The 26,553-nt window shown below is 40.3% G+C and overlaps 1 protein-coding gene across 9 annotated transcripts in view; it reads right to left on the reverse strand.

Moving 5' to 3' along the window:
• TENM1 (teneurin transmembrane protein 1) overlaps positions 1–26,553 on the reverse strand; it is a 918,261-nt gene that overhangs the window by 148,163 nt on the left and 743,545 nt on the right. For all 9 annotated transcript variants that reach the window (XM_044937195.2, XM_044937198.2, XM_006065013.4 and 6 more), the window contains 3 exons: positions 17,218–17,337; positions 6,233–6,494; positions 3,018–3,285 (listed from right to left, as the gene is read on the reverse strand). In XM_044937195.2, the coding sequence (XP_044793130.2) occupies positions 3,018–3,285; positions 6,233–6,494; positions 17,218–17,337 (650 nt within the window). The remainder of the gene's footprint in view (positions 1–3,017; positions 3,286–6,232; positions 6,495–17,217; positions 17,338–26,553) is intronic.

The following is a 26,553-nucleotide window of genomic DNA, read 5'->3' on the forward strand; positions in this document are numbered from 1 at the left end:
GCATTCAGATGCTTATATCTTTCCTCTTCTCCTTTGCTTTTCACTTCTCTTCTTTTCACAGCCATTTGTAAGGCCTCCCCAGACAGCCATTTTGCTTTTTTTGCATTTCTTTTCCATGGGGATGGTCTTGACCCCTGTCTCCTGTACAATGTCATGAACCTCCGTCCATAGTTCTTCAGGCACTCTGTCTATCAGATCTAGGCCCTTAAATCTATTTCTCACTTCCACTGTATAATCATAAGGGATTTGATTTAGGTCATACCTGAATGATCTAGTGGTTTTCCCTACTTTCTTCAATTTAAGTCTGAATTTGGCAATAAGGAGCTCATGATCTGAGCCAGTCAGCTCCTGGTCTTGTTTTTGCTGACTATATAGAGTTTCTCCATCTTTGGCTGCAAAGAATATAATCAATCTGATTTTGGTTTTGACCATCTGGTGATGTCCATGTGTAGAGTCTTCTCTTGTGTTGTTGGAAGAGGGTGTTTGCTATGACCAGTGTGTTCTCTTGGCAAAACTCTATTAGCCTTTGCCCTGCTTCATTCTGTATTCCAAGGCCAAATTTGCCTGTTACTCCAGGTGTTTCTCGACTTCCTACTTTTGCATTCCAGTCCCCTATAATGAAAAGGACATCTTTTTGGGTGTTAGTTCTAAAAGGTCTTGTAGGTCTTCATAGAACTGTTCAACTTCAGCTTCTTCAGCATTACTGGTTGGGGCCTAGACTTGGATTAATGTGATATTGAATGGTTTGCCTTGGAAATGAACAGAGATCATTCTGTCATTTTTGAGATTGCATCCAAGTACTGCATTTCGGACTCTTTTGTTGACCATGATGGCCACTCCATTTCTTCTAAGGGATTCCTGCCCACAGTAGTAGATATAATGGTCATCTGATTTAAATTCACCCATTCCAGTCCATTTTAGTTCGCTGATTCCTAGAATGTCGACATTCACTCTTGCCATCTCCTGTTTGACCATTTCCAATTTGCCTTGATTCATGGACCTGACATTCCAGGTTCCTATGCAATATTGCTCTTTACAGCATCAGACCTTTATAACAACCCCCTTATTAGAGAAGCTTAGGCAACAGACACCTGCATAGGTGCCATGCTTTATACCTTGTGATTCCAATATGCTGACCATAGCAAAACTGACAAAACCATACCAGCAACCAGCACTCACTCACCTCATTTAATCCTCACATCATAATAACTTGGGAGTACCATTCTCTTTATAATATCCATTTAATATATGGAGAAACTGCATTTGGAGATTAATTTACCCAGTGTTGCATAGCTAGTAAGTAGAGAAGGATGATTTGAATCCAGGGAGGGAGTCTGGCTCCAGAATTTTCTTCACCACCACTTTCACTGGACTAGAGACTGAGCAGGACTCCACAGGCGGGCCAATGACCTCGTTGGTAGTTAGCCTAATGGTAGAGACTAGCTGATGAAACCTGAAATTCTAAGAGGGATCTGAATGGAAAATACAGAGCAAGAAACTAGATCATGGAGTTGCCAAGAGCCCAGAGAAAACGAGGGTAGTTAGGACCACAGGAGAAGTGATGAGCTTCGTCATCAGCATGGCTGGGTCACCATGGTGGGAAGCAGTGGACTCCTGCTGCAGGGAGACAAGAGCTGTTGCTCACTTGATAGAGCAGATGCTGACCTTCTAGGACTGCAGTGTATCCAGAGCAAGCCTGCAATTTGATGAAGTTTGCCTTTGAGGCTGCTGATGCCTTTTCTGGTTCTTTCTTTACGTTCCCCTATGTCTTTACAATAATTCTTTCCTAACTAAGGAAATCTGAAGCATTCCATGGTCCCTGCATTCTAAAAAAGCCCAACAGAGATGACTTAATTATTTAAATATGTGAGGATCTCTTGGGCAAAGAAGACTCACCAGTCTTTTTTCCCCCTCTCTCTGGTTCCCTCTGGAAAGAAAGAGGAAATTGACACATGGTAGTCTAAGAAATATAGGTCACTATTTATATGGGACTCGTACCATGACAGACACTTCCAAGGGAGAATATGAAAACATCTCCTCTGGACTTTAAAAATAGTCTTCTCATCTGTCAAAGGGTGGTTACCATGAGCTACTGCCTGAAGGCACAAGAATCAGTGGATCCCAACTGCGGTTCCCAAGACCTGCCAGGTCTCTTAGGAAGTTTTCACTGTCTTTTACAGACTAAGAGAAACAGACATTGGTGTCTGTCTGCCTATCTGTCTCTCTGAGTATAATTTCTTAAGACAGACTATTCCTTTTTTTATGTTAAGGAAGTTATCCCTTCTTTATGAAATTATTGTAGTGGTAGGCAATAGTAGATGGCAGGGTTTGTTTTTTTTTTCCCTTCTAAAAATACTCCTACTTGGCAAAATAAAAGGTTGACAAATCTGAGTCTCATTTTTTAAAAATGCCGTGTGTCTGAAGGCATTAAATATCTGAAAACCACAGATCTGAAGGACTGTTTAAGGTCTCTGCAACCTGTAAGATGCTAGGTTTTAAAGTCAAAATGACTAGGAAGGCGGGATGGTTTTTTATTTAACCAACCACAGTACCAAGTTAATGGAGTCTAACTATCCTAGACATAAAAGACAGTAAACGGAGAATCCTCTAAGTTAAAATTTGTATTTTCTAAATGGAAATGGTAGTCTAGATGTCAAATACAGAATGTATCTGACCCAAATACATGACCCAATATACCCAAAAGACCCAAAGAACGCCCCCTCAAAGGTCATAGTTAGAAGGCAATATTCAGCTTTGGAGACAATTACAAGTCAGATATTGTGTGATTCCATTGGTATGCAGCCATCATGAAAGGAGAACTAAAATCATTTTGAAGCAAAAATGTGTCAAAAGGAAACTCTCAACAGGCCCAAAGGGAGTGTTTAAATGAAAAAGTGCCTTAGATCCTTCAAACAGAAGAAAACCCATAATTATTCTAAATACAAATTAACAGGCAGATAGTACTTTCTGTTTTGTGAACACAACACTGCTATTTACATAGAATGATTTCAACATACCCAAAGCCTCTGCCAGGCCCCAAACCTTCTGTCCATAGATGTCGGTCTTGTTCCAAGCAAATGTGTAGACAAGATTAACTGCAGCAGGAAACCACTTCTGTGTGAGTCGCCCTTCCACAGCTACTGTGAGGTGTACTTTTATCATCCCCACAGGAATGGTTGAATGTGTTAGAAGGATCCGTAACAGGGTTTTGTATCCGGGGGTGCGGCTGCTTAGGTAACTCAGCCTCACAAAACTGGAAGGAATGAGGATCTCCTCCTGTACAACCTGAAAGAAAGAAAGTCAAATTGGCCCTTATCAGTGGTCACAGGGAGACAAGGACACTGCACGCTTTTGTCCTAGAAGCATGCCAAAGGATTAAATGGATTATGGATATCAATGCATTTATTCTAGAATCTTTGTGAGGTTACATGAACATAGGTTTTACATTTTGCACCAAATCTGCATGAGGACAAGACATCCAGCCTATCCTGAGGACAGTTCTCCTTTTTTTTTTTTCCCCTGCTAGGAAAGACTAGTAAAATAACCATTTGGTTTTCCCACAGTGTTTCAAAAATTTCTTGGTAGGAGTTGGGAGATCACCCTGTGAATGTCAAGGATTTCAGCGGCATGGGTTCCATCTATTCAGACACAAAAGCTCGTTTGGTGTGTGAAGTCATCTATCACAAACCATTATTGGAGCCCGTATTCAGGTTAGGCTCTCTACGAGGAAGGACTCTGGAAGTAGGCCCAGCAAATGATATTTTATGACAGAGACTATGGTGTCCCTAGAACTAATCTTTCCTGATGCCATCAAACTTGTCTTCTCTGGAGCTTTGCAATGACCCCAAGGGCCAACTTTTTAATCTAATTTTGCTTACACATTTCTCTGTGTCTTGGGTGTACCAAGACCTGGGAACAAGCTTTTCCAAGCTGACACCTGTGACCGAGAAGCAAATAACTCCCATTAACTCCTCTGCAAATCTTTTACAAACATAGGTCCCAGAGTGAAAATAATACTTGACTTCTTTCATTAATTACTATTATTTATTTTTTATTAGCACAGATGGCGTTAAACAACCAAAAGTGGTCACTGAAACTGCATCTCGTATTCTGTGACTTTCAACTTTCCAAATACAGCTGAACAAAGGGCCCATCCTATTTAACACGTTGAAGGGGACATGGGCTTCCAGGTAGCGCTAGTGGTGGAGAACCCAGCTGCCGGTGTAGGAGATGTAGGAGATGTGGGTTCGATCCCTGGGTTGGGAAGATCCCCTGGAGTAAGAAATGGCAACCTGCTCTAGTATTCTTGCCTGGAGAATCCAATGGACAGTGGAGCCTGGCAGGCTACAGTCCATGGAGTTGCAGAGTTGGACACAACAGAAGTGATTTAGCATGGATGGATGGATAGTATGGATATTTTTGTGCCCTTATTCATTTTTAGCTCAGGACCTTGTACCTGCTTCCTTTCCCAGGCTGGTGCAGAGTAGAACTGATTGTTAAACATAGTCTATCTCATATTGTTGGGGATTTCTGATCATTCCTTTCTTTCTGAGGGCACAAATCCTTTTTGTCTACTCTTTGTCCAGTTTTTCTTCCTCTACATTAGGTATTTGATATCAAAGCTGTCCACTGGCTCTGTCTTCTTAGATGGTAGCAGAAGCACAACAGAATAGCATGACACTCACCACCTTGGTATTTCATTTCCATAAGGAATCATGCAATCCTACAGCAGCTGGAAAACTTTTCTTTTGAGGAAGACCCATGCTTCCTAATGACATCGTGAAAGGATTGGTGTAGAAGTCCAAAGTACTCATTAAATACTATATAGTTTTTTCTTCCTTTCCACAGGAAAACAATGGAAAAGACAAGAGTGCCAACTCTTCAGACTCTTCTGTGTAGAATATTATTTTTTGTTAGCCTTTCCTGAGGGCTTTGCTAGCAGCTGTTGGGGATGTTGTAAGGGAAGAAAAACCAATTCAATCTTTGACTGTCCATTTACCTCTTCTTGAGTATACTTGAATTCTGGATATGATTTATGATTTCATTTTGGTGGACATTAAACTATCATTATAATATTAACATTAAACTACCATTAAAATATTTCCATAATATAGTGAGAAAATTGTACTGTGTTTGTTTGAATGACTTAGAATTGAAATGAAAATACTGAATGCTCAATAAAGAAAAACCCTTAGGAGTCCTAAAATATGAGGCTTCAAAAATATGTCCTCTCTGACTATAAAGCTTGAACACGTAAAAAGCAAAGTTTCAGACAAAATGTATAGACTTGACAACTACCTTTACTAAAACATAGCTAAACAAGAGGAGTTGTCATGACTTCTAAGAACAATGACAACAGACATAAACTAGACAGTGGAAGCAAACTCGATTTCTTAAGGAGTTTAATTTCAGAACCATAAATGGTCCCACCTCATTGATTATACTGTTATCACTATGGAGCCAGTGAGCTCTGTTCTTTTGAGCACAGTGTTCATCAGGTCAAGGTTTGGGTTCTAATCCTCATGATAGCTAGTTCATCTTGCTTTTGTTCCATGGCCAGAGATGCAGCATTATAGCCCTGGCCAATCACCTTGCAAATGTGTGCCAGAGAGATTACATTTGAAAGCTTCTCTTGAAAAATGAAGGGCAGCACATTACAGGGCTGGCAGGAGTACCAGGAAAAGGAAGCTAGTCATTATCGACTGTTGACCACCCCATGGATACAGCAAGTCTCCTACATACAAATGAGTTCTATTCCGAGAGTGTATTCATAAGTCCAATTTGTTCCTAAGTCCAGCAAAGTTAGTGGAGGTACCCAATAACACAATCAACTATATAGTACTGTAATGTAATAGGTTTATATTTTTCACACAAATAATATATAAAAATACAAAAAATAAAACATTTTATGGGAGGTTCAAGAGGGAGGGGACATATGTATACCTATGGCTGATTCATGTTGATGTATGACAGAAACCAACACAACATTGTAAAGCAGTGATCCTCCAATTAAAATAAAAAAATGCAATTTAAAAGTTAAAAAAGTTTTAAATTTTACAGTACACGACACAAAAGCACAAGAACTTGTAAAGGATGTGACATTATATGCCAGACATGTGAACTAACTTATGTGAACACATGTTTGTCTCTTTGAAAGGTTGCAAGTTGAAGATTCGTATGTTGGAGACTTACTGTACTATGACTTTTGTAATTTCAAGGTCCATGTACCCACCTGCAGCTCAGGAACAATAGTTCCCCTCTCTGGACAGGATCCTCCAAATGATGTGAGTGGTGAGGGAAGCACAATAGGGTTTGGGCTGATAAAGTTGGAGATATCGCAGGATGGTGGGTCTGACATAACTCTCTGCATGGTCACTTTCTCCACCACAATGAACTGGTTCCAAGGCAACCATAGTGTCCTCTTCTCAGGTAGAAAAGGTGACCGGTCAAAGATTAAGACAACAGAGATACCACCGATGGCTACAAGGTCAAAGCTGAGAAGGAAAAGCAGAAAGTTTCAATTAAAATAAAATTAAAGTTTAAAAAAATAGGCAGTTTGAGTGCCCTTTCTTTCTTTGGGGATGCAAGTATATCCATTTGTCTTCTCTATTTTATTCCTTCTATTCCATCTAACCACATATTCATTCCATGGAGACCTCTTTTCACTATCCAGTAGATTTCCAAGAAAAAATTCCATATCACCTGATGCTATTCACCCAGGATTTTTAAACCAATTTTAATGCTGTCTTAAACAAAATCACTGCATGTATTTCTGCAGTCAAATCAAACATCCTTGTTCCTCCCTGTGCTAGAGAGAATGGAAATATGACCACCAAACATTCATCAACATCTTAATATGCTGCATTATTCTTTTTCAAAATCCCTGTAATGTAACTCAATAAAAGTAAGGAGCCAAAGGTTAAATACCTTGTTCACGGTCACAAACAGTGTCAGAAACCTGATGGTGTCTTTGAGATGGCATTTGAAGAAAGACACCAGCTGAGGAAATTTGTTCAGTGAAATTGGCTTGAACAAGACCATCTGGCTGAACCCTCCACATCTGGCTACACCCTGGCTTGATTCTACTTGAACTCTAGATATAGGATTTCTGGTTTTCTCTAGAATGCCTCTTCATTTCTTGTTGTAAGAAAGTCTGTAATGGACCCTGTCCATCTCCACTGACAACTCCTTCCATATTACTTGAGAAAACGAGACTACCTCTTCTGTAAGTCCACCTCTTAATGTGGTCTCTGAAATGACTCTTGAGTTGGAGTATAAAAGACTCAGAGTTCAGTTCATTATGTACTAGATGGCTCTACCTTCCTGCTCTTTTATGTATAATGATGTCTTTGAGATAATGCATTTTTCATTTTATCATTATATCTTTAAAAGGTGAGCTCATCTTCTCCTGTGAGAACACCTAAATTGCAAGTAGCTGCTGAACAAACCTTTGACAGGAGGATGTTGGAACCCACCAAAAAAAGATACGCCATGTCCAAGGGCAAAGGAGGAGCTGCAATGAGACAGTAGGAGTGTGCGATCACATTAAAATCAAATCCCATACCTGCCAGGTGGGCGACCCATAAACTGGAGAACGATAATACCAAAGAGGTTCTCCCACTGTTGTGAAGGTTCTGGGCCTCACATCAGACTTCTCAACCTGTGGATTTGGCAAAGGGAGTGGGAATCCCCTGGAAATCTGACTTTGAAGGACAGTGGGATTTGATTATAAGACTTCCATGGGACTGGGGAAACAGAGACTCTTGGAGGGCACAAACAAACCCTGTGTACAGAAAGACCCAGGGAAAGGAGCAGTGATCCCACAGGAGACTGAGCCAGACCTGCCTGTGAGTGTTTGGGGGTCTCCTGTGGAGGCATGGGTCAGCAGTGGCCTGATGCGGGGACAGAGGCACTGGCAGCAGCAGTCCTGGGAGGCATGTGTTGGCACAAGTCCTTTTGGAGGTCACCTCAGGCCAAACAACTAACAAGGAGGGAGCACAGCTCTACCCAATAGCAGAAAACCGGATTAAAGGTTTACTGAGCATGGCCCTGCCCACCGGAGCAAGACCCAGTTTTCCCCACAGCCACAGCCAATCCCTCCGATCACAAAGCTTGTGCAAGCCTCTTATCCTCATCCATCAGAGGGCAGACAGAAGAAGCAAGAACTACAATCCTACAGCCTACAGAATGAAAACTACAATCACAGAAAATTATCAAAAATGATCACATGAATCAGAGTCTTGTGTAACTCAATGAAGCTATGAGCCATGCCATGCAGGGCCACTCAAGGCAGACAGGTCATGGTGGAGAGATCTGACAGAATGTGGTCCACTAGAAAAGGGAATGGTGAACCACTCCAGCATTCTTGCCTCAAGACACCCATGAACAGTATGAAAAGGCAAGAAGATATGACACCAGGAGATGAGCTCACCAGGTCAGTAGGTGTCCAATATGATAGTGGGAAAGAGCAGAGAAATAGCTCCAGAAAGAACGAAGAGGCAGGGCCAAAATGGAAATGATGCTCAGTTGTGGATGTGTCTGGTGGTGAAAGTAAAGTCTGATGTTGTAAAGAACAATACTGCATAGGAATCAAGGTAAATTGGACGTGGTCAAGCAGGCGATGTGAACACCGACATTTTAGGAATCAGTGAACTAAAATGGGCAGGAATGGGCGAATTTAATTCAGATGACGATTATATCTGATACTGTGGGCAAGAACCTATTAGAAGAAATGGAGTAGCCCTCATAGTCAACAAAAGAGTCTGAAATGCAGTACTTGGATGCAGTCTCAAAAATGACAGAATGAACTTGGTTCATTTCCAAGGTAAACCATTCAATACCACAGTAATCCAAGTCTATGTAGCAACAACTAATGTTGAAGAAGCTAAAGTTGAATGGTTCTGTGAAGATCTACAAGACATTCTAGAACTAACACCAAAAAATATGTCTTTTTCATCACAGGGGATTAGAATGCAAAAGCTGGAAGTCAAGAGATACTGGGAGTAACAGGCAAATTTGGCCTTGTAGTACAAAATGAAGCAGGACAAAGGCTAACAAAGTTTTGCCAAGAGAAAGCACTGGTCATAGCAAACACCCTCTTCCAACAACACAAGAGACAACTCTACACATGGACATCACCAGATGGTCAATACTGACATCAGATTAATTATATTTTTTGCAGCTGAAGATGGAGAAGGTCTATATAGTTAGCAAAAACAAGACCTGGAGCTGATTGTGGCTGAGATCATCAGCTCCTTATTGCAAAATTCTGGTTTAAATTGAACAAAGTAGGGAAAACTACTAGACCATTCAGGTATGACCTAAATCAAATTCCTTATGATAATTCAGTGGAGATGATGAACAGATTCAAGGGATTAGATCTGGTAGACAGAGTGCCTGAAGAACTATGGACAGAGGTTTATAACACTGTATAGGAGGCGGTAACCAAAACCACTCCAAAGAAAAAGAAATGCAAAAAGGTAAAATGGTTGTCTGAGGAGGTCTTACAAATAGCTAAGAAAAGAAGTGACAGGCAAAGGAGAAATGGAAAGAGATACCCAACTGAATGCGGAGTTCCAAAGTACAGCAAGGAGAGATAAGAAAACCTTCTCAAGTGAACAATGAAAGAAATAGAGGAAAACAATAGAAATGGGAAAAACTAGAAATTGCTTCAGGAAATTGGAGCTACCAAGGGAATATTTCATGGAAGGATGGGCACAATAAAGGACAGAAATGGTATGGACCTAACAGAAGCAGAAGATATTAAGAAGAGGTGGCAAGAATACACAGAAGAACTATATAAAAAAGGACTTAATGACCTGCATAACCACCATGGTGTGATCACTCACCTAGAGCCAGACATCCTGGAATGTGAAGTCAAGTGGGCCTTAGGAAGCATTACTATGAACAAGGCTAGTGGAGGTGATGGAATTCCAGTTGAGCTATTTCAAATCCTAAAAGATGATACTGTGAAAGTGCTGTACTCAATATGCCAGCAAATTTGGAAAACTCAGCAGTGGCCACAGGACTGGAAAAGGTCAGTTTTCATTGCAATCCCAAAGAAGGGCAGTGCCAAAAAACATACAAACTATCACCCAGTTTCGCTCATTTCACATGCTAGCAAGGTAATGCTCAAAATCCTTCAAGCTATGCTTCAGCACTATATGAACTGAGAACTTCCAGATGTTAAAGCTGTATTTAGAAAAGGCAGAGGAAGCAGAGATCAAATTGCAAACATTCACTGGATCATAGAGAAAGCAAGGGTATTCTAGAAAAACATCTACTTCTGCTTCATTGACTACATTAAGCCTTTGACTGTGTGGATCATAATAAACTGTGGAAAATTCTTAGACAGGTGGGAATACCAGACCACCTGACCGATCTCCTGAGAGACCTGTATATAGGTTAAGAAGCAACAGTAAGAACTGGAAATTGAACAATGGACTGGTTCAAAATTGGGAAAGGAGTGTGTCAAGGCTGTATATTGTTACTTTGTTTATTTATCTTCTATGCAGAGTACATCATATGAAATGCTGAGTTGGATGAATCACAAGCTGGAATCAAGACTGCCAAGAGAAATACCAATAACCTCAGATATGCAGATGATACCACTCTAATGGTAAAAAGTGAAGAGGGACTAAAGAGCCTCTTAAAAAGGGTTAAAGAGAGTGAAAAAGCTGGCTTAAAACTCAACATTCAGAAAACAAAGATCATGGCATCTGGTCCCATCACTTCATCGCAAATGGGAAAAAAATGGAAACAGTAGATTTTCTTTTCTTGGGTTCCAAAATCACTGCAGATGGTGACTGCAGCCACGAAATTAAAAGACACTTGCTCCTTGGGAGAAAAGCTATGACAAACCTAGACTGTGTTAAAAAGCAGAGACATCACTTTGCTGACAAAGGTCTCTATAGTCAAAGCTATGGTCTTTCTAGTAGTCATGTACAGATGTGAGAGTTGAACCATAAAGAAGGCTGAGCACCAAAGAACTGATGCTTTCAAACTGTGGTGCTGGAGCAGTCTCTTGAGAGTCCCTTGGACAGCAAGATCAAACCAGTCAATCCTAAAGGAAATCAATCCTGAACATTCATTGGAAGGAATGATGCTGAAGCTGAAGTGCCAATACTTTGGCCACCTGATGCAAACAGCAGACTCATTGGAAAAGATCTTGATGCTTGGAAAGGTTGAGGGCAGGAGGAGAAGGGGGCAACAGAGGATGAGATGGTTGGATGCCACCACTGACTCCATGGACATGAGTTTGAGCAAACTCCAGGAGACAGTGAAAGACAGGGAAGCTGGCATGATGCCTGGCATGCTGCAGTCCATTGGGTTGCAAAGAGTAGGACACAATTTATGGAGTGAACAACAACATATTTTTAAAATGAATAAAGGGCCATGGGATTCTCTTTAATATTCAAAGCAACTTACATCCACAGGAGAGAGATATAAGCAATTCTTTGTGTTAAAAAAAAAAAAAAAAAGAACTTTCTTAAAACACTTTTCAATGGTAAAATGCCCTGATAGGGAATCAGACTTAATTATGCATATCTCACCACTCCCTTCATATGACATTTATTGTATTTATTATAGTATTACCAATTGTGTCCTGTTGCAGAAGTCTTTCAGATAAAGATAAGTGGACAGTAAAAAAGGATAGCTAATACTGTATTTTTTATTGTTGCTTTTTCAGTCAAGTTGCTGTAATATTAAGGCAGTTTCCAAAAAGAGGATTTGAAGAACTGCATTTGCTATAGAAAATAATCTAGGTTTGAGCTAAAAAAAGAAAACCCCAAATGGTTTATGGTTTAAGACAGGCTGAATTCATGATAATACAGGAGCAGTTTAAGGCAAGCATAGTAGGGGAAAATCCTACATTACTTGGCAAGAGATCTTTTCTCTGGTTCACATTCTACATTGATTTAAGTGTGTCCTTGGGCAAGTTTATTTGCTTCACCCAAACCTCAGCTCTTGACTCCTTAAAATTGAACTGCTGATTTATTTGAAAACAAAAACAAATGCAAACACAAAAGCAAAATAAGCTATCCAAACAAGAACATATATACCTGAAAATTATTCTCTACTTCTAGAAAGACAAAGTAGAGAGGGCAGGCTTCTTATTTTGTAGAAAGAATGTGGTTTTGGCTTCATACACACCTGGGGTTGTATCCTGGCTCTGCCATGTTAACTTTGTGTCTTTGGGATAATTATTTAAACTTCATGAGCTTCAGTTTCCTCCTGAGTAAAATGGGGTTAATATGGTCTATCACTCAGCTACTACTGCAAGTGAGCAAATGAGATAAAGACTTAAGGGCCAAGCATATAGTAGGGACTTAACAAATATTAACTTTCTTCTCAAATCAGATCCATTGCCCTATTAAATTTACAGATGTCTTCTCTTGTTGTTCAAATGAACTCGAGGCCAGTTTTTTTTTAATTTTTTTTTTTATGATCTTTATAAGCACATACTGATTTTTAAGCTTTCCTGGTAACTGCCCCTAGGTGTCCTGTGTTGGGTTAGTTTGATGTGTCAATTTGGTTGGGCTCTAGTACCCAGTTATTTAATCAAACACTAGGCGTTGTTGTGAAGGTATATTGTACATGTGGTTAATATCTACAATAAGCTGACTTTAAATAAAGAGGATTACACTTGATAAAGTGGAAGGGCCTCATCCAATTAGTTGAAAGAGCAAAACTAAATTTTCTCTGAGGAAGAAGGAATTCTGCCTCAAGACTGTAGAGTAGCATCTACTCCTTGCCAAGAGATTCCAGTTTTCTAGTGTATCCTACGGAGAAGGAAATGGCAACCCACTCCAGTGTTATTGCCTGGAGAATCCCAGGGACAGAGGAGCCTGGTGGGCTGCCATCTATGGGGTCACACAGAGTCGGACACGACTGAAGAGACTCAGCAGCAGCAGCAGCAGTGTATCCTACGATTTTTGGACTTGCCAATTCCCACAATCACATTGCAATTTCTTGAAACTCTCTCTCTTCCTCTCCCTATATGCAGCTAACCCTTGAAAAACGTAGGGGTTAGGCTCTCCCCAGGCACAGCTGAAAATTCACTTATAACTTTACAGTTGGCCCTCCATATCTGAAGTTTCACATTCATGGATTCAACCAACTGCAAATCATGTAGTATGATAATACATATGTATTGAAAAAAATCTGTATATGGACCCAAGAAGTTCAAACCCATGTTGTTCAAGGGCCAACTGAATTGTGTATATATGTGTGTGTGTGTGTATATATGTGTGTGTGTGTGTGTGTGTGTGTGTGTGTATATATATATATATATATATATATATATACACTTTTGAACTGTGGGGCTGGAGAAGAGTTTTGAGAGTCCTTTGGACTGCAAGAAAATCAAACCAGTCCATCCTAAAGAAAATCAACCCTGAATATTTATTGGAAAGACTGATGCTGAAGCTCTAACACTTTGGCCACCTGATGCGAAGAGTCAACTTGTTAGAAAAGACCCTGATGCTGGGAAAGATTGAAAGCAAAAGGAGAAGGGGGTGGCAGAGGATGAGATGGTTAGATAGCATCACTGATGCAATGGATGTGAATTTGAGCAGACTCTGGGAGATAGTGGAGGACAGAGGAGCCTGGAGTGCTGCAGTTTATGGGGCTGCAAAGAGTTGGACACAACTTAGTGACTGAATGACAACAAATATATATATGTACATATATATGTACGTATATGCATGTTTATGTACACGTGCATATGCACACACACAGAGGTTCTGTTTCTCCTCTTCCCATCTAATCACTGTCTATAGCTAACACTATTGCAAGACCCAATAGAATGCTCTGTGAATAATTAATTGCTTTGGGGTTCCCCCATCGCAAATGGTCTCCATTGGCATGGGACATTAAGAACAAGTTATAAAGTCACGTGACAGTGAGCATAAGACACCGAAGGGAAAGGACATATTTGTTTGGAGATTGTTGTCAATCTACAATAAGACTAGTCCTATCCATAGGTAGAAGACTATTGTAGCCTATGTAAGATGCTTATGTCTGTCTTACGGTATCCAAAAATGAACAAACTCTTACCTTGACGGGAATCAGAGGAAACCCTTTCTTCATCTTCCAAAGTCTTCCAAACAAAGTTCTCAAGACCTTTAATGCTCCCAAGAATCTTATAAGAATGTCACCTCTTCACCTATTTTGTTTATCACTGGCTGAACTATTTATATGAGCACCTGTTATGTATCTAAGTTGAGTGTGACAAATCACAGAAGATAAGAGCCAGGTTCCTTGGGTTCAACTTTTGGCTCTGTCCTTATTAGCTGTGTTAATTTGGATAAGTTTCCTCCTCTGCCAAATGGGGAGGATGATAATAATGATTCCTGTCTCATGAAGCTGCTGTGAAGATGAAATCGAATAACATGACAAAGAATACAGTAGATACTGGTACATATTCATCTTTCCTTTAGAATTGCTGCTTGTTTATTTTCTGCTACTCTGACCTTTCCTAATCTGCATAGGAGAGCTCTTCTTACTTTTAGAGACACCCATCTTCCACTCCTATCCTTCCTTCTGCATCACTTTGTTCCTATGACCTGGACTTTTCCTATTTCCTAGGGAAAGTTGTCAATTAGTTCTACAGTCCCCACAACACATCTGCATGTAACAAGGACTTTAGAAGAGTCAGTATGTTAACCCAAAGCAGTGATACCATTGGTGGGAACAACAGGCACAGTGGCAGACAGGTGAGATTGACATGTGGAGGCAGAGAGCCAGAACTTTTCAGCATCTTGTGTATCACAGACTGTCTACTAGGTAACCAAATGCTAACCTCAACCTTTCTATAATCCTTTTGCCCTCAGGTATACAGATGGTTCTTGAGTTACAAGGGTTTGACTGTTTCAACTTGATGATGGTGCAAAAGCAATATGCATTCAGTAGAAACATATTTTGATCTTTTCCTGGGCTAGCGATATGGGATAGAAACTCTCTTGTGATGCTGGGCAGTGCTGTGAGCTGCAGCTCTGCTGGTCACATGATTTTGAGGGTAAATAACCATTTGCTTACAACTCTTCTGTACCCACACAACCAGTCTGTTTTTCACTTTCACTGACATATTCAATCAATTACATGAAATATTCAACACTTTATTCTAACAGGCTTCATGTTACATAAATATTGCCCAACTGTAAGCTAATTGAAATGTTCTGAGCACATTTAAGGAAGGCTAGGCTAAGCTGTGATGTTCAGTAAGTTAGGTGTATTAAATGCATTTTCAACTTAAAATACTTTCAACTTATGATGGGTTTATTGGATGTAAGCCCATCACAAATTGAGGAAGAGCTGTAGTTGCCCTATGATAGTCTACTTTTGAAATGTAAATAACTCAATCTGAGGTAGCAACCAGCAGAGACACCTAAGTGGAAACTCTCATCACTCTGTCACTTCATGTCCAAGAGACGACAGTGGGACAGTCTGGTTGGCATTTGGGGCACATATTTTGAGTGTTTACACCCTCAGTGGAGCCTGAGGGAAGAGTTACTGCCAGAGGGGACTCTGACTAGAATCTGCCATCTATATAAACCTAGTTCTCACAGTGAGCTCGGAGGAGGATGGTCTTGGAATTTTACTTAAGACTAAAATAACAACACAAATGGTCCCTCTTTAACGCTTTCTGTAAACTGGAAACAAATTTATAGTCTTTTTAGATATCACATTTCTTTTAGGTTCTTTTCTGAATATCAAATAATTCACTGAAACCTTTATATACTAGCTAAAAAATTGAGGCCCCATCATTTTCCATGGGAAGCCAAATGTCCCTGAAGGCATATTCTATTTAAAGAAATAATCTTCATTTCTAAATTTCTGGCACGTGGTTGAAATGCTGGCGAGGGAGAGACCAGCTTTGTGTACCAGGTACTGGTACATGAACTACCAAAATTCCATCATTCAATCAACTGAGAGAAAAGTCCATTTGAATTAGTAGAGAGCTCTGATTATAGAATATTTGAATGGAAATATAGTTTTATATTGCATATATATGTATGTATGTGTATATATATATATATACACACACATATATATATTCAGACTAGCTGCTCCCTGAGTAGTTCTGCTGAGCTTGTTATAATGAATAGATGGCTCATTAATAATTAGCAATAGAATTTACATCCAAATCATTCATATAATTTCCTAAAGTCTTAAAAACAATTTTTCTTAAGTAGGTTAAAACTCTTCCTTACTATTTCTCTAACTATTTCTATAAGCCTTTTGAGAGGCAGTTGAAAAAATAAAGTCAGCATAGCCCATGTTGAACCATTAACAATTCTGAAGTGGTTAGGACTAAAAATAAGGTTTGATTTTATCTCTTGAAATGAGATAGTCTCTTACACTGTGATAAAGCTTCCAGGCAACAGGTCTCTTTGTGTGAGTACTGAAGCGACTTGTTATGAGTAGGGCATTTTAAGGGTAGCCACCTGGAGACTAGGGTACCCCAAAGCCATCATTACAGTGTTCCTGAGAATCATAAATAGGTACCTTTAAGCTGGACACATGGGCCTATCGACGAATATTCTGAATAAATGTCTACCTAAATGATGGCAACAAAAATGTTTTTGTGAGCAAATCCTTTTCCAGGAGGAGAAGATTTAACTAGTGGTCTTGCTTCCCAGGTCTCAGAGAACCTGGGGAAGCCCTTAGAGAGCAGCTTGCTGATTGGTGCTTAAGGTTAATCACTATGGTTACATGGACATCAAGGGAGAATTGATTAAGCTGCCCGTGCTCATTGATCCAGTACAGCCACTAGTAAACTAGACAGGACACATTTTTTTTTTTTAAATGTCTTAATGCAGTTGAATTGTATACCTCTGGCAGAAACCTTTTGGACAGCTTTATTTCAGAACTATATTCAGACTATCATGGAAGAACAGCCCACATGTACAATACTTTATTATCTGCATCATCTCACTGGATTTTGAAGCTGGATTTATAAATGGAACTAGATGAAGGCTAGAAAACTTTCCAAATGGCTAGGGTTTCAAGAAGACTTGAGAGTAATAGTGCAGGTTTAGAAGAGAAATTTGGTTTGATTTAGATGGGGAATAGAGGAAATAACACCAATGACTTTTTAGATACAGCTTGAAGGAAGATAGGCTAATGAAGCCTGCATCATTTGAATGCTGGTTTGACTAATGACTAGAAGTCAGTATTGGCCCCTCACAGTGATCAGAAACAACGTTGACCTACCTTCCATCCTGCCGGCTGATGGTAAATCCATAATCACTGTGGTGCAAGAAACTAACATTCACCCCTACTAGAGGGGTTCCATCCACAGCCACCACTTGGCCTCGGATCACACAAGCACGTCTGCAACACAAGATGAAAGACAAATATAAAAGCATCCTGAAACTAGATTCTAGAAGCCAAGCTGGAGAAACTACAGAAAACACAGTTAAGCATAACAAAGAAAACAGTAATTTCACCAATGGGTAGTCACTTCTAATAACATTTTGGTGAGGATGTGCATATCTTTTTTACCAATATAAATTGGGATTATACTCAGCATAGTTCTGAATCCTGATATTTTAATGTTGGTAGTATATCATTAGGGCTTCCCGGGTAGCTCAGTTGGTAAAGAAATCTGCCTTTACCAGGAGATACACCTTTACAATGCAGGAGACCCCAGTTCGATTCCTGGGTTGGGAAGATCTTCTGGAGAAAGGATAGGTAACCCAACCCAATATTCTTGGGCTTCCCTGGTGGCTCAGATGGTAAAGAATCACCTGCAATGCAGGAGACTTGGGCTTGATCTCTGGGTTGGGAAAATCTCCTGGAGGAGGGCATGGCAATCCACTCCATTACTCTTGCCTGGAGAATCCCCATGGAGAGAGGAGCCTGGTGGGCTACAGTCCATAGAGTCACAATGAGTCGGACACAACTCAGCGACTAAACGCAGCACATGGTATATTATTAACGTTGCCCAATATAATTAGAAATTCCTTAATATATCATTGTTATTATATAATATAGCCCTAAAACAGTATTTCTTGTTTAATACAGCCCCTATTTTGGGATATTTAGTTCTTATTTTTTCTACATTGAATTTCTTATTATTTCCTTGGGAGGTAGTCCTAGTTGTGGAAAGATACTTTTCTCTTATTAAAATTAATACAAACTAAAATTAGTTAATACCTAAATACACTGTAGATATGATTAAAGTCCCTGCTGACCACCCTGCTCCTGTTGTTCCTAGTCTTTTCCCCAGAGGCAGTCATCAGTAACATTGTGTTGAGTGCATTTTCTATGTATTTATATACATAGGTGTGAACTCCAGGAGTTGGTGATGGACAGGGAGGCCTGGCGTGCTGCGATTCATGGGGTCACAAAGAGTCGGACACGACTGAGAGACTGATCTGATCTCATCTGATCTGAACATTTTTTAGGCCCTAAATACATATTGCCAAATTGTTTTTATTGGAAAAAGAATTTTAACAAAGCAGACTTAGTTGGATGAATTTTAACAGTGAAAGTTGGCAAAAGAGACATGGTCCCTGGTGATATATGGACCCTGTTTCTCTGAGCTGAGTGAAATGAAATACTTCAGATTTTCCCTTTAAACAAATGAGTTTCATCCTTGCCAAATAGGGGGACTCCATTAGACTAGCCCTTAATAGTGCTGGCCTCCAGGGACCCAGTCCACTAAAACAAGTAGACTTTTAGGTCTAGCCTGGCCAACAAGTTGTAACAAAGTTTAGGAGCTTGGGAGTTAAGAAGAGGGCTCATGGGCAACCCACAAGCATGGAGTATTCACTTCTCTGTCATTACCATGGCAGTGGGGAGGAAGAAGTCTCTAGAATGTGCATTTTATAGCTGGAGCTAGTAGGGTTGAAGAAGGTTGGGCAAGAGCAATGACTTTTCCTAGGGCATCAATGTAATTTTTTTTTTTTCCACAAAGCGAAATTCAGGGTATCCAGGCAAGCTCAATCTTGGATTAAAAGGACCCATGTTATTTGGGCAAACATGACTTTTCCAAAGTAATCATAGTAATTTCACCCTGGCATTATATATTCTTTGAATCAGCAAGTCATGAGGAGGGAAGTGGGAGGGGGGTTCAGGATGGGGAACACGTGTACACCCGTGGCAGATTCATGTTGATGTATGGCAAAACCAATACAATATTGTAATTAGCCTCCAATTAAAATAAATACATTTATATTAAAAAAAAAAAGCTCTCGGCCACAAAAGCTCATTCAAGAGAGAGAGAAAAAAGTACCCCGAGAAAGCAAAAGACAGTTACCAGCCAAAGCTTGGGTTATATGTTAGAGCCAATAAACATCACTACTAAAATATTGCAATCAGAGGAACTGGGATAGAAGTTATACTAATAGGATGTTTCCTGCATCATCTAAAGCCTTCCCCCAACGCAAACTATAAGCCACTAAATATAGCACAAAGCTAAGCTGGGCTTCCCAGGTGGCTCAGTGGTAAAAAATCTGCCTGCCAATGCAGGAGATGCAGGTTTGATGCCTGGGTCGCGAAGATCCCCTGGAGGAGAGCATGGCAACCCACTCCAGTATTCTTGCCTGGGAAATACCATGGACAGAGGAGCCTGGTGGGCTACAGTCCATGGGGTTGCAAAGAAGTCAGACATGACTTAGCAACTAAACAACAACAACAAATTTAAGCTACTATAATTGATGCTATTAGTGCTTTTATTGAGCTCTTCAGGCCAACATTCCTAGTTCTGATATGAATCAGTGGCTTTCCTCTTACTAGTGAGCTGCCCATCTTATGAATTCTGTAAATAATGATTCTGAATGGCATGCAAATGGCACATTGGCACTTGCTTTGCCTTATCTGATTCCTCTAGTTCCTTTTTGTAGAGATTTTGAAATTTTGAGATCTTGAAATCCCATTTTTTTCTAATAGAGAAGACATTTGAAAGGCACTGAATTCTGGATTTTGAATTAATTCTGACAGATCTGGTCCCTGGTTTTAAATCTAATGTAACAAGAAATGAAAAGAGAAGGATGTCTTTAGTTTTACACAGTAACCCTTTGAAAATCTTTACAAACCAAAATTTGACAAACTAGGTATAGATTAAGTAGAAACCAGCTGAGAAAATCTCCTGCAAACTACATATGGACTGGAGCCAGAGGGATTGAGAACAGAGGGACGTTTGGGAGGCCACCTCCATTTGAAAATCAGCACAGCATTGCCTCCTGAGCCTACGTGCTGATAGCTTTTTGGAGAGTGTGATGGGGGTATTTATGAACTTGCCAAGGCTTTACCAGTTAGCAAGGTGGGCTTTTCAGCAATGATGCCTTCCTAGGTGGTTGCTGATTCCCTGTTGGCAAGACAATTCTACACTCGCTTATTTTATTTGTTCACATTAATCTATATAGTGTGTCTTCCCACAGCTGTACTAGGCTCAATTATTTTTGTTTTTATTTTGTCAAGTCTAGTTGACATTATTTGCCCATATTTTACGACAGACACAGGCCTGTCTCTTCTCTTTGCCGTTCTTTTATTTTCTATACAGCTTATATTTATGAAGGATCCAGGCTGGTGAGTGAAAGTCTCATAAAAGTTATCATTATCCTGTGCATTTCTCTTGTATTCCTCTCTTCCTTCATTCTGTATCTCATTCTGAGTAGACTTGTCTTTTGACTCCTCTACTCTTTAATATTCCTCATATTTTATGAAGCACATGGATTTGTGTGATAATGACTCATCAAAGTCATCATTATTCCAGACATTGTCTACCTGTTCTTCTTCTCATTCATTTCACTCTTCATCATTCATAAATAATGTGCAGACTTGTCTTTGAACTCCCCTACTTTTTTTATTCCTCATATTTTATGACCCACACGAACTTACAGCATATGATAAAGCCCCATAAAACTTATTATTCCACATTTATCAGCCCTGAACTCTCTTTGTAATGTATTAGACTTTAAATGTTCTAAGATTCCCTGTATCTTGCTGCATTTGCTCCCATTATTTACACACTCCATGTCATCCGTTTTTCACAAGAATAACTCTTAGCTCTTTTTATTCCTGGATTACTAGTACTCACTATAATCTTTGACCAAATTAGTCATCCTGCATCAGTATAAATTGTCTAAATTTCAGGACAGCATTCGGAGAAGGCAATGGCAACCCACTCCAGTACTCTTGCCTGGAAAATCCCATGGGCGGAGGAGCCTGGTAGGCTGCAGTCCATGGGGTCGCGAAGAGTCAGACACGACTGAGTGACTTCGCTTTCACTTTTCCCTTTCATGCATTGGAGAAGGAAATGGCAACCCACTCCAGTGTTCTTGCCTGGAGAATCCCAGGGGTGGTGGAGCCTGGTGGGCTGCCGTCTATGGGGTCACACAGAGTCGGACACGACTGATGCGACTTAGCAGCAGCAGCAGCAGCAGGACAGTATTACAGTGTTCTTTTTTAATTGGCAGTAATTTGAACTGGCACTGCAGGCAGAAACCTAGGAAAAAATCTTTTCAGGCAAACTCTCCATTTCAGAATGAATGCTCTCAAGTCTGCTCACTTTCCCAGGCTGCTGCAGCTCCAGATGGCCCTTAGGGAACTCCAGATATATTCTTGGCAAATATGGTGTGTTGTGCCACTTCATACAGCTCAACTGCCATTTTGTGTGCTCCCAGCTTCTAAACTCAATTTTCTTCATAATTGTGGATGGTAGCCTTGTAGCTGCTTTATTTTTCCTGATGTACACAGCCACCAAAATGTAGTTTCTCCCGCATGTGTATAATCTGTTTGTGTATGCTTCTCATATCCAAGGCGGCCTGAATAATTCATGTTTTTCCTAGATTAGATCCTTGCCGAAGCAGTGAGGTGGGTATGCCCGGGGTCTGACTTTGGTAACCCCAGAATCCTATTTTCTGTGTTTTCTGTCCTGTGCATTGTGCTGCCTCCGTGTTTCCTCTCCAGTTTCTCCAAAAAGTGAAAGTGAAAGTGTTAGTTGCTCAGTTAAGTCTTTGCGACCCCATGGACTGTGGCCTGCCAGGCTCCTTTGTTCATGGGATCCTCCAAGCAAGAATACTGGAGTGGGTTGCCATTTCCTCCACGAGGGGATCTTCCCGACCCAGGGATCGAATCTGCGTCTCCTGCATTGCAAGCAGATTCTTTACTGTCTGAGCCACCAGGGAAACCCCCAGCTTCTTCAAATCACCCTTTAAATGAGGCAGTCATCCTTGGCCTGTCCTTGGTCTGTTCTAAGGAAACATTTTGAACTCTTAAATTTTTGCCACATGAAAACAACCCTCGACGTGAGTCCTAATCTTTCAAGGACCTTTTTCTGAAACATTTTCAATTAAATAATACTCAGAACTCTTCTGAACCTTTGAAATGAGACACCAGAAATTACTGTCTGAACTGTCATGAAGCTGTCACTGCAAATGTGTATAGCATGTATGTGCCCAGTGCGACTGTCTTTTTGTTGTGTGTGTGTGTGTGTGTGTGTGTGTGTGTGTGTGTGTGTACTCTTAGACGCGGGTGCTGCATGCTTTCCATCTTTCCCTGGGGCTCTTGTTCTTTGATTCAGACTTGAAGGAAGACTCTGCTTCCTTCAACCTTTAGAAACAAGGACCTCTCCCTGCTGTCGTGGGTTACAGCAAGATAACTTGAACTTGGATGAACATGTCCAAAGTGACTTTAAAAACACGTATGGGGAAGATCACCCCTCACAACTATCTCTTTTCTTGCTCTCTGGAGAATACAGACTGCTGCCAAGCTGTCTACCGGCTGTCACTATGCTAAAGCAGCAACCTCAAAGGAACTGCTTCTCCCTTTAACTAAATGCTGAATCCTCTAGATGTTGGGAGTTTGGTTTGAAGAACAGGGCATCTTGGGAAATGTAAGTCCGAATACACTTTACCGAGAGCCTTATTGAACTAACAAGCTGCTTGTTAGATAGTTCTGATGCAAAAGGTCTAATTCATTCTGTATTTGCTATTTTCGTGGCATAGTCAAATTATCCCTAGCCTTCAATAAACTCTGGGTTCCATTTTCCTTTTCCCTTATTTGTTGCCTTTTGTCTTCGATGTCAAATTTCCAGTATTCATTCAACACCTCAGGCAAAAACATTAACCTCAAGCACAGAAGTTGGTTTGAAAAACAACGCTGAAAACTAAATTGCTGAAAGAAGATGTAATTTACTGCATTGTATTTCTGATTAAAATCTTTCATAAGGAAAATGAGGCTGAAGGGCTCAGGAAGTTAGAGCTATTTGCTTTTGCTGCCAACAGGAGCATAAGCAACCTTTCAAGGGTAGTGTCCCAAGTCAAGGCCTGGCCAGTGGGGGGTCTGGCAGCAGGTGGGCAGGTGAGGTTGCTCTTTCCACAGGAACAGATGAAATCCTTTCCACAGCGGACAGCTCTGATCAAGAGGCAGAATTGAGAAGGGCTGGGCTGGGCGAGGCCACGTGGATCCTCTGCTCACTGGCACTGGAATCCTGCCTTGTAAATTCTTCTATGAGTTGTCAGTTGGCTCAAGTCTCCAAGGGACAGAAATCTGCTGCCTGTGAGGCGTGGTTTAATGGTTCTCCCGACATCTTCTCCACAGGCTTATTATATCGTAAGGTTCCACAGCTGTAGATTGTGGAATGACAATCTACAGGCTAAATGACTGCTGCTTCTGGGGGGCCCTCCTAGAACACAAATACCTCTGAGCAGTTGGGACAAAGGGCTAATGATACCATCGTATCCATGGCAGCACACAATGAATAAAGGCTTTTATATTAGGGCTTCCCAGAGAGCTCAGTTGGTAAAGAATCTGCCTGCAATGTGGGAGACCTGGGTTCAATCCCTGGGTTGGGAAGATCCCCTGGAGAAGGGAAAGGCTACCCACTCCAGTGTTCTGGCCTGGAGAATCCCATGGACTACATGGACTACAGTCCATGGGGTTGCAAAGAGTAGGACACGACTGAGCGACTTTCACTTTCGTTTTTCTCAGCGCCGACTCCGTGCTACTGCATGTGTCATAGCCTATCTTGGAGAGGACTTACAGGTCTGTCTTTCTTATTAGATAGTCACTCCAGGGCAAGGGCGGTGTGGAATTTCTTCTGTGTCCTTCCTAGTGTCTTGTGTACATAGCATGTGCTGAACAAAGCTCCATTGTATTTCAGCTCAAATATCTTTATGTGAAGTTGCAAAATATTCCCAACCTATCCCACAGCACTACTTCAAGTGTTTCAGAGACCACTTTGAGGTTCATGTGTGACAGATAGATGTCTTACAGTTCATTTATTAGAAGCCAGCGTTCTCGATTATGAATTATGACTTCATCAGGAGAGTTTTGTTTGACAATTGACTACTTCAGGGAATTAAATAGTACCCCTGTGATTGGGAAGGATGAATGAACAGTCCTCCTCAAATACTTAATGTATGAACACTAACCCCATTTTTCCTTTATCTACAACCCTGTAATTACAGTTTGGTATTTCATAACTCACATACATTTGAAGGCTCTAATATTGGGTATCTGGGGGTTTCCACATATCACATACTGTTTTTTTGATATAAGTTATCTAAGCCGGTACAGCACCATGAAAACAAATAATGTTACAGCATAAACCTGTTTTCATGTTCTGAAAATGTGAATGCAGTGAATGTTCATATGCAAACCCAGTAAAATCTCATTAGTTTTTACTTAAATAGAACTGGCTGATTTAATCCTACTCAGTTGGTCACTAGCCCAAATAAATAATACCTACTAACTGGGTAACATTAAAAGCAGCTAGGTAGGAGCATTACCCATCGACATTCTAGGACTTTGGGAAAGGTGGTGCTATTGAAAATGCAGATAGTTTTTTAAGCAGAATTATTTTCCTCATGGCTAGTGATGTTTCAAGTAAAACACAATGGGGGCACCCCCCCTGAGGTAGGGTGGCTATTTTCCCATCTGCCCTGGTAATTGCTTGTCAAAAGTAGGCTTGCTTTGGATGCCTGAGATCCCGAAAGTAATGGGAAAAGGATCAAGTGTTTTGAAGCAATAAGAAAACTGACGACACAGTCACATTTTTCAGGGCTGTGAAAGTACCGGTTTGCCTCATTTAGACACATGATTATTTTTGTCCAGAATTTGAATCCTGAAATATGTGTCCTGGAAGCCCTTGCAACCCTTGAATAATCTCAAGTTTTATTTTATTTTTTTGGTTGGTTTGTTTTTGGCTTGTTTTATACATTACTCAAATGGTTTTATCTTTGTAATCAGCCTGATGGGGTTTTATTAACCTCATTAACCTTTCCTGTCACTTCTCTGTGAATCTGCCCTTCAAATAATGGATAGTCATTAAATACAGGGCAAGTCTGTCTTGTTGGCTATAGCTTGGCCATGGATTACTCTTCCCTCCAGGAGGAAAAAGTGTGGTCTAACTTTGTCCACCCCAGTGCTAGCTCTGGCTTGTTAATAATCATCGATGTGACTTTTCCTAAGAAATGGAATTACTCTCAGCCTCGTTTGTTCCTTATGGAAAGTGAGACTAATCGTTCTTCCCTGCCTTATTTCTAATCAGCTCATGAAGATACTGGAACAATAAAATAACCCAGTAAAGTGACTGCCTTTTGAATTTGACCTTTCAAATTATATTATGTACCCTGATATCTATATTTATATATATAAATGCATATTATATATACAAATATACAATATGAATATATGTATTTATATAAATAAGACATTCATTAAGCACTTACTAAGAGTCAGGTACCATGCCAGGCACCTTCCTTATTTTATTTCACTTACCATCAATATAGCCCTGAGTAGGTGCGACTAATAGCCTGTTTTAAAAAATGAGGAAATGGATTCAAAGAGGTCAAAAAATGTTGCTTAAGATAATACAGCTATTAAGTGGCAGAATTGGTGGAGGTCTTTTGACCTGGACTCTCAAGGGCCTAAGCTGTAGCATTTTAAAGAGAAGATGTAAATGATGTGGCTACAAAGGAAAAGAAAGTGCTCACCCACAAAGATGGTGCTATCCATAGGATATCACTACTTTGTAGACCTTTACCAACTGCTGGGCACTTTCTACGTGCAGGGTGTATAGTGGATATGCCACACGGTGTCATTTATTCTTTCTCCATAAACTAGCATTTACTCTGCCCTCTCTAGGGACAAGTTTAGATGACAGAACCAGCTAAAGTCACTTCACGCAGATCATATGGCTGAGAAGTAGGTACTAAGGATTTGAGCCTTTCAATCTTAATTTTTCAGTAAGATAAAATATTAGAAAACACCTATTCACACTGAGATAAGCTGTAGACAGCTACTGGGCATTACTAATGACTGTTATTAAGGACCTCAGGACATCTCAGTTTCAAAATATCACAAGTAACCAATTGAACGGCTTTTTAAAGATTTGTTGGATTTCTTTGCTCAAGAACTTGCAAAGTGAAAGTCGCACATTCTTTCTTTTTTGGTACCTTTAAGTGTTGACTGCTGACTTCAAGAGCTAGTCAGCACTATAAATCTTGGAGCCTTCAGCACTTTGTAATTTTTTAAATGTGTCTTGAACATGTGTTTCCTGAACTTTAGCATTAGGTAAAATAGTTCACTGAACAATCA

Source organism: Bubalus bubalis, chromosome X, assembly GCF_019923935.1.
Source record: "Bubalus bubalis isolate 160015118507 breed Murrah chromosome X, NDDB_SH_1, whole genome shotgun sequence".
Classification (NCBI taxonomy): domain Eukaryota; kingdom Metazoa; phylum Chordata; class Mammalia; order Artiodactyla; family Bovidae; genus Bubalus; species Bubalus bubalis.